A 9489-nucleotide genomic window follows, 5' to 3' on the forward strand; every position below is an offset into this window, starting at 1 on the left:
TAAATACATATTAAGAAAGCCATATTTTTAAAATGGACATAGACAGAAGCAAATGAGGCCGTTGTCAATAATTCAATGTCATTCAATGTCTGGACTTAAGGGAAGCTGCTACAGGGCACCATGCCCAGATTTCCATTCATGGAGTATTTTCATGTTGAGGTTTTTTTTCCTGCACAGTATGAAAGTATTACCACCGTTTGGAGATGCATGCAGAAAAAAGTCAAACACAATGAAATCACACCAAGTCACATCAGGAAAACTAAGAAAGCCAGTAACTTTACTGAAATCTCTGCAAAATACAAATAGCCTTCCCCTCCAGCAGAGGAGACTTTTATTTCATCCCCATACCTTTTCACTACATAAAGCTGAATCAAGTGCCTTGAGTTACAAAGATGTGGATTTAATTTAATACCATCTTATTCTCAAGTGGCGACAAAGGCCAGCTTATGCCGCTGAAAGTCGCTCTTGCGTTCCAGAAAACATTAGTTCCAAACCTCCACCATTTTCAGGTTTATACAAGCTACATTTGGTACTACAGACTGACTTTTTAAGCATTTTAACATATTACTCTTTAGAATTTGTTTTCCTTTTCAGCTTTTGAATACAACTTAAATAAACCACAAACATGGTGGAGCAACAACGAATCCCATGTGAATGCAGGGACCGTAAGCATTGGTATTACATGGTTATTACACATGGCTGTACAGGTGTATGGTCTCCTCTTTTCACTTCAAGTGACTTCTCAAAACATCAGCTGAGGTACTGCTTGGGCAAATTTAGAGGTACCAACATTTTGTCTATTATAATAATGACAAAGATCAACTGGTCAAAAGGTGATGATAAAGAACGCCTTCAAATTTAACAAACACAAATATATATATAGACAAGTTTTCTTTGTTGTCTTTGGTTCAAATTATTGTCAAAACTACAGCACTGTAATCAACCCTCGGACATGTTGGCATTATTTCAATCAGTGAGCAAGTAGCATGATGATTGATTTGTGGTCGGCTTCGATCAAGTGGACCGCAAGCATGCGGTTCACATGATCATGCCTGAATGGTTAAGCTGATTCAGAGCAAATAACATATTGTAAATACAAAATACGTTTTCGAATAAAACCTTTTCAATGCACAGGGAGACAGATGATCAACACAGTAGGTAAATTGCGGTGATTGGTATTGACATCTAAAGCTACATTTGACTGACTGAAATTGAAATGTGAAACCAATTGTACATTTGAGCATATTCTTTTATTGTCTTGTTTCAATGCTTGCAAAAACCATAAATGAATGTGAAAATAAAGTTGAGTTTACAACACAGAAATGCCACTGGCTTTGGTTTCTCCACACTGTTGCTGCCTGAAACATCATGTTTATTTTTTCTCAACCTTTTTGTATTGAATAAAAAAAAAAGAGAAGAAACACCATTATAGAGGCTCTGCCCCTGTTTGACTACACAGACTGTATACAGTAACAACATAGTGAACCTGCATGAAATATGCACATAGAAATATTATAACACTTAAGTGACAGCAGATACGGGAGTGGGAGTCAGAGAGATATGTGGCTAGTTTCATTGTTTAAAAAAGAGTAAATCAAAACAGCTATTTATCTAAAATAAACAATTGTGCTTCTTTCATACCAGCATGATCAATTTGTCCTTGTGTATCTGACGCTGAACTGTCATGTGACATGTGGTAAATGACGTGGAACCCCGCTCTGAAGAGTGGAACATGAGGAGTCACAGGGCGACACCGAATCAAATTACCTTTGTAAATGATCGGGGGTAATTAATCACAATGCACTCACCAAATTACATTATATAAATATGATTCAAAAGAAAAATGTTATTGATTGGGTCAGAGCTTGTGCAATATTTGGAACACAAGATTGTGGTTAAGATTTGAAATTCAACTGAACATCGCTACAGTCAGCAACATGTTTTACGAGATTAACATTATGAAATTAAATAATTAAGGCTAAGAATTATATATCTGATGCATTCAAATACATCTAGCCATGGATTGAGGGTCAGCCATATTTCCTCATTAGTATGACGATCATGTACATCATGTGTCAACTTGCATTTCTGTGTCTTCCCTAGTTCCAGTCTCATGACATTTTCCACTAACAGGTTGTGTTTTTGCATTCAGGCCCGTCTTTCCTCCGCCACACAAACCCTGGCAATGCTTTCCAGCTGCTTCTGAAGGTTAGACTAAATACATGCCTGAACAGCACTGTTCAGGGATCAAATTAAACAAACCAGACAACATGTGCAACTGCACATAGAAACTCCACTAAGAAACCAACAAAAGTCATTAGTATATATATTTATATATTAGAAAGCTATACACAAGCATGTTAATTTCACAGATTTTTTTAAAAGAATCTTAATATTACCATTGTTATATATAATTAGAAATACACGTTTAAAAACAAACCTCTACAAAGATAAAACAGTTCAGCAAAGCATTGGATCTCAGTCTGTCTTTAATGGCTTAGGGCAGCGACGCCCTGTCAACTCCCTCCTGGGTGAACTATCCCTCTCTTATTAGCAAAGCTATCAAAAAACACATTCTGGCTTATAGAAACTACAAAAAGCCACAAAAATGCTTTGCATTGTATTCCTTTCATATGAAAATATAAGCAAGTGTATCGTACAATTGTTTTTTATTTTTCCATTTTTCGTTTATTAATACTGAATATTAATACTAGATCCAGAGTTTTCTTGATTACACTAATGCAGCACTTAGATCAAAGGCTGGTCCTCGCTCAGCTCGGTTGGTTAAGGGGAGCGCTAAGATCATCAAAGGTTCCACACGTCTAGCATTGGGTCTGCCTGTTTACCTGTACAATTCTTCAAATGTTGCATAATAGCTTTTTCATTTAGTGAGTAAATAAATCTTGTAATGTCTGGCAACTTTTGACCCCTGCCCTTCCCCCCTTGACCCTCTATTTACATAAATACGTTGAACCTGCAACATGACATCATCTAATGTTAACACACATTTTTGCAAGGGAGAACTGCAGAGAAGGTATATAGCAATGAAACCGACACTGTACACATGTATTGTTTGTCCAACTCAAGTGCTAAGGTGTTTTCCATTGGACACACTCACTCTCATGTTAATTTTTTTTCTTCTTTTTTTGTCTCTACTCACTGATATATCGCTGAGGCAATGTGTAAGTACGTTTTATGAAACAGAGTACCTGACTATTTTTTTTGTTTATTTGTTGATATGCATATATGTACACATACACACACGTGTAAAGATATATGCATACGTGATTCTTTTTATCCACACACAATACAATTTATGCATAGTTCCCCAACAGAAATACCCCCAGATGCCATCCCAACCCACACCCACCCTCCCAAACCCCCATTACAACACCCCACTGGTTTATATAATGTCAATATGTATAGCACACACACTCAGCAAAAATAAAATAAAAAAGGAAAAGAAATTACAAACATATTTTAGAAAAGGGCTGTCCCTTTTATTTCCTTCAGCGTTAACAAGATAAAAGGAGAGAGGCCATGGGTTGGGTGGTTGAGTGACTCGTGATATCAGGTGAGAGGAGGAAGAGGATCTGACTTGGGGGGCATCGTAACGCTGCCTTGTCGGGGGCTCAGGGTAACTCTGGGTACTGCCGAGGAGTGGACAGAGCTATCATGTTGCCCATCCTTCTGACATGCGCACCCGTTTGATGGAGGGGCTCTCGCTCTCCAGGGTGCCCCGGGTCAGTCCCAGAGGTGAGTGGAACTCATTCCTGTGCTCATCGCGGTCGCTGCCCTCATGGGAGCTGCTACAACTGCTCAGGCTATCAACAGGGGAGCGTCCCGAGTCCTGGCGGGACGAGGGGTTCTGGGGAGGTGGTACCCCACCGTAGCCCCCCGTGCTGCTGGTGCGATCTCTAGGAGGAGAAACAGGTTCGGACTTGATGTGCAGGCTTTGAGCAGAGGGCAGGGAGAGATTTGAACCCTGACATAAGTGAGAGCTAGAGCAATTTCTGTTGGAAGGAAAGGAAACGCAAAGGGGTTACAGAGTTACAGAGCAAGAAACAAAGTGATTTTAAAGTCTTTCACAACCAAACATGCACGCAAACATGCACACACACACACGCACGCACGCACACACACACACACACACACACACACACACACACACACACACACACACACACACACAAACACTCATATTCAAGAAAACAGGGAGTGTGATATTTATGTGGGAGCTTGCGTGTGAAAGTTGAAAATCGTGAAAGGACTCTGCGCATCAAAAAAGAATCTCTTGTGATTTATGTGTTACATCATGCATTTCACAACACCTCAAATTAAGTTCAATGCACTCACCCTAGTTGGCCGAGGGCTGAATGCTGCATGTTCTGAAGGTGTTGCTGTTGCCACCCGCTCATTGAGCCGAGGTGAAGGGAGCTGCCGCTGTTGAAGCCAGACAGGGAGGACAGGTCTGCACTATTCAGGGAATACTCTGTGTGCAAACACACAGGAGAAAGGAAGAGCAGGAGGAGGATTACAGGTTGTTCAAAGAAGTCCAAGTACAGTTGCTAAGAGAGGGCAGATCAGATAAATGCTGCTGTGATGTTACATGAATGAGTTCTGTTTTTGTTGGTGTGACAATAGCACCCTCTGCAGTTGGATCGATGTATACTATTTACATATGTGCAGGTTGGTTTCAAATATGCCTGAAATAGGTTCAAATAATTTTTACACAACGTCTAAATCAACACTTTTATTAGTTGGGTTGTATGAAACTATATTAGACTACATTAATGTAATGTATAAAGATGACACAGTACATACCGGTACCATAAGAAGTAGAGATGGCAGATGGGTAACCGCCCATGCCCTGTCCTGGAAGAGTGGGAGTTGCTACTGATACCACTGGGGTGGCCAAGGACTGAGCAGACTGAGAGTTGTTTATTCTCTGGTTCTGTGACAGAGGAAAGGAAGACACAGAGAGCGGGAGAGACGACAGAGGCTTGAGAACATGAAACCAACTCCCAGACAAAACAAACAAAAAACTGCAATAAACCAAGAAACTTTTTTCCTTAATTTTCTTTAATTTCTTTCTTTCACTCAACAGATGCTGAGAGAATGAATGTGATGCCAACTTCTGGGGAAATTAATCACTTGACATGCGGCACGGCTGAACCCTGCCAACCCTATCATTTACCACCCTTTCCGAGGGCCCACTGTCGCTATAGTAACACCATCGGTCTCCAAGGCAACGCAGGGTATAGCGACGGCAAGGGAGAGACACTTTACTGCAGAGGGGCAGAAAATAATGGAGGTTTGATGCAAAATGAAAGAGGACTCTTTTGTTGCCCTTCATTTCTGATTTCTGAATAATAAAAGCTGTAAACTACATGTGAGCGACGGAAGACTCTATATGCAGGTGGAGAGATAAAAGGAAAGAAGGGAGGAGGAGAGACAAAAAGGGCTCAGGCAGAAAAGAGGCCAGGCTGCTTCGCCTCCGACGAGCCACTGGATGGCACTATGTGCCCTCACAAAATGTCATGAGAGGTGACGTTGGAGCCTTCAGCAGAGTCAGCAACAATAAAGGTTAAGGTTAGTCTGGAGTCAGGACAGCTTTTACCAAAAACGCTGTATTTTAATGTTATAATGTCAGAAGCGAAGGAAAAACAATTGAATGCAAATCAAGATGTCAGACTGAGGTGACTGCACCAATCTCAGTTCTACAAGGCTCATTAGGCTCAAGGACGATCCTTATCAGTTTCTTATTAGAAAAGCTTTCAAGTTTCAGATTTCTAAATCTGAGTGGCAGTCTGACTTACCAATAGCAGATCGACATCCTCAGACTGACGGCATTAAAAGGGGAGGGTAATAAATTAAAATTAGTGAGTGCGACTGAGAATATGGAAGTGGAAGCTAAGTGCGGATCTAGGGATGGAGCAATTGTGGGATTGTGTCGACTGACACACAACCAAAATGAAAAAAGGATGCTAGCTAAGAACTATTGTAACGATACACACCTTATTAGAAAGAGTGGAGACATATGTAGGGCCTAATGCATAAGTGTCCACTGATGTGTACACACACAGCAGAGGAAATATATCTGACAGTATATCAGACTTGGGCCAAAGTACATTTCTTTAAGAAGCTGCCAAAGAACATAAAAAAAGTCCAAGCGTTTCTCGAACATAATCTTATCCACCCAAGTCTGATATGAAGAGATGAAAGCAGCAGAGGGGACATGAAAGGAAATCAACAATAGCAAGCACCCCCACCCCCCAATAGATAGGAAGATAGACAGTGGGGAAATGGAAAGAGGGATGGAAAGATTACTTACAATGGAGGGCATGTTGTTCTTGGCACCAGGGGGGATGAGCACACGTAGGTCAGGTTTGCGGTTGTTCATGCCTAAATTCATGGGTGGGGGAGACTTTGCCTGCATGTTCTTGTTCATGCCACCTGGAGAAACCAGCAGACCTGGTGAGTTGCGATGGTTACCATATCCATTTCCTGAGAGCAAAGAAAGGGGGGGAGACACATTAAATATACTTGAATGGTATTTGAACCAAAGACACATCTCTATGTTATCAACCCTGCTTCTGAAGTTTAATGAATCTTGGAAATCCTGCTTTAAATGACAGTGTAGCCGAATGAAGAACTACAGGAATCCATTTTCACCTTGAGCTCCTTTTCTTTTCCTGTCTCATCTCTACTTCCTGTGGTAGACATTTTTATTAGCTCACCATCTGAGTTGTAAATGGTGTTTTATGAAAGTGGTGCACACTAGCAAGGCAGATATTCAAACAAGCGTACTTGCTTTTGCTTTGATGATCACCACTGTTTGCTTGGCAGTCATACAATGAAGGCACCCACTTGAGAGGACCTCACCCTCCACCTCTGTCACTGTCAATTAAGGCAACATGTGTCCTGCAACAGCCAGTGAATCGTGTAAAAACATCTAATTACGGGTAGCAAGACCACAGAGGGATGGGACCCATCATTTGGCCATCAGAGCTAAACACATGTGTGGTTCTTCCAGACAAAGACTCTGCCTTGGGGTTTCCACCAGATCAGTCCCCTAAATACGGTGCAGCACCCATTTCCTTCTCAAAAACCGGTGGGGCGAAATCCCAGCAGATCATAAAAAAAAACTGAGAGTGGAGCATTCTTGCAAGCAACATAGTCTTTGTTTCTAACCCAATCCCACAGGCTGTTTTTCCCCTTACTTTTCCTTCCTTCTTCCAAGGGGTAGAACACAGGGCACTGTGTGGACGTTCCCACTTGAAAGACGGGCAGGAATTATACGTTAGACATAAATGAATTTCCTAATCATATACTCCAGGGGAAAATGAGTCGCAGATGTCTTCCTGGGCAATTTCCCTCGCTGATCTTTGTTTAATTTGAGAGCGAGGTTTTTGTTGTTTGGAAATGAAAAGTCTCAAAAGCTCAATTTGAACAATCTGAAGAGTAAACGACCGCTAGCGGTGAGAGAAAATGAGAAAAACAGTGTGTGTGACTGCTGGCGTGTGTATGTGTTTGTGCCTCTACTGGCATGTGTGATGTATGCATGTACAAGTCGATGTTCACAACCTAGACTTTTTGTGTTATTCATGTTTTGCTGCATACAACTTTACATGTGCAAGATTCTGCATAAGCGATATTTGTCTTTCACACTGAGAGTACATAAGCACAGTACGACTTGAGTCTCTACGAGACATGCTGTACGACTCCTTATGCATGAGCCATGCATATGGATGCACGTGTGTTTTTTGTATTGGACCCTCTTAGTTCCAGTGTCAATTTCACATTAGCAAAGAGGCAGCTGCCTCTTCAGTTTTCCCGCTCTCTCATTCTCATGGCTGGCCCTTTGTGAGATTGAGTGGGTGCATGTGGAGATAGATGAATGAGACCTCACACACTCATCAAAAACACACACACACACACACACACACACACACACACACACACACACACACACACACACACACATATAAAACACTAGCACACACAGACACACCACAGATACACACACTTTAGTAAATAACCCAGCAGGAAGTACATCAGTGTTTCTGTACAGATGAATAAAAAAAAGAGACTGAGTTTTAGAGAGACATTAATACACCCTTTGGTCAGGATGACACAGACTTCATCTTGGTGACAGTTAATCAGACATCTGTGTATTGCCACCCTGTGGAGATGGCTGCAGTCCAGTCAATTATCTGCTAGATGGTATGATCATGAGTGGCAGAGGCCAGTCCTTAAGCACTAATTAAGCTAATAAAGCAAGAATTGACTCAAATCTTCCTATTCTGTAGCTTGATCCCCCTGCTTTGAGGACAGTCAAATTCAATACAGACACATTGGCTCAACTATAATATCAGCTGAAGACACAAACTTCCAGAGTTCATTTCAACTCCCTTCTTCAAATGCTACTCTGCACGGTCGAGCTGCGGCAAAGGCTGGCGTCAACCGTTTACAGGAAGTACCAAAATTAAACGCAGCGCAGCCAGGAGTCTGTTTTGCCGCAGTATAAAATTCACACATTGAGAACAACATCTGATCTGAAATTACGATAAACAGCTTTTTGCTATTTCTGAGGTGAGGAGGGGACAGCTGAGGTCGAAGCTGAAGGATTGCAATCTGTCACGAGGTGCCATGGTTCCAACTTATCTCACTTCGAGATGGATGTGTTTGACAAGCCACCCGTAGAGTGTTTGTTCTCTCTCTTTTGCTTTCTCTCTGTCTCTGTCTCTGTCACACACACACACACACACACACACACACACACACACACACACACACACACACACACACACACACACAAAGAAGAGGTGTGTGGTTAATCTCATACATTTCACTGTTACTGAACAAATTTCTGATGTCCTGTTGTGGTCTAACAGGCGCACTCCGTCTATTCCCCAAACACACACACACTCTTCCGTTGCGGTTTGGCCAAATGTGCATTCAACCCTGAATTCTCCAACTGAACTAAGGTGTCACACTCAAGCGTACAACTTGTACAGTTGGTGTGAGGCGCCGCCAAGATCGAGACAAGCGTTGTATGATCTACTGAACCCGACTTGTTGTCAGTTTTTGTGTGTACGGTATGCTCCTTAGCTGTATTTCTGTGTGATTTTGACCAGAGATGTCTTTAAGATGTAGCTTGTATGCAACTCATTTGCAGGAGTAATTGGTGCGTGATCAAGGTGAGAGTTGACTAGAGTTTCTCGTTAATTCCTCTCAGTGCTTTTGTGAGCAGAGTGCTGATCGGAGCATAGATGACAGCTACATAATTGCACAGATGGAGGTAGGAGATTTTTACAAGCCGGGGCCTTAATCCGGAGCTCCCTTCATCAACTCTTTTTCTCTCCTCACCTCGTGCTCTCTCCTAGCAAGCAAAGGAGTTGACAGATTGAACACATACTGTATATAAATGAGCAAATGCACGTACACACTTCCCATAATATTTCCATTGAAGAGACAAGATGACTC

General features: G+C 41.8%; 1 protein-coding gene across 6 annotated transcripts in view; it reads right to left on the minus strand.

The window, feature by feature from the left end:
• Positions 1–266: 266 nt before the first annotated feature.
• Positions 267–9489, minus strand: part of mef2cb (myocyte enhancer factor 2cb) — a 70624-nt gene continuing 61401 nt past the window's right edge. For all 6 annotated transcript variants that reach the window (XM_079221976.1, XM_079221975.1, XM_079221974.1 and 3 more), the window contains 4 exons: positions 6335–6507; positions 4825–4954; positions 4357–4492; positions 267–4013 (listed from right to left, as the gene is read on the minus strand). In XM_079221976.1, the coding sequence (XP_079078102.1) occupies positions 3674–4013; positions 4357–4492; positions 4825–4954; positions 6335–6507 (779 nt within the window). In that variant the 3' untranslated portion in view covers positions 267–3673. The remainder of the gene's footprint in view (positions 4014–4356; positions 4493–4824; positions 4955–6334; positions 6508–9489) is intronic.

Source organism: Taurulus bubalis (assembly GCF_910589615.1).
Source record: "Taurulus bubalis genome assembly, chromosome: 8".
Lineage (NCBI taxonomy): Eukaryota > Metazoa > Chordata > Actinopteri > Perciformes > Cottidae > Taurulus > Taurulus bubalis.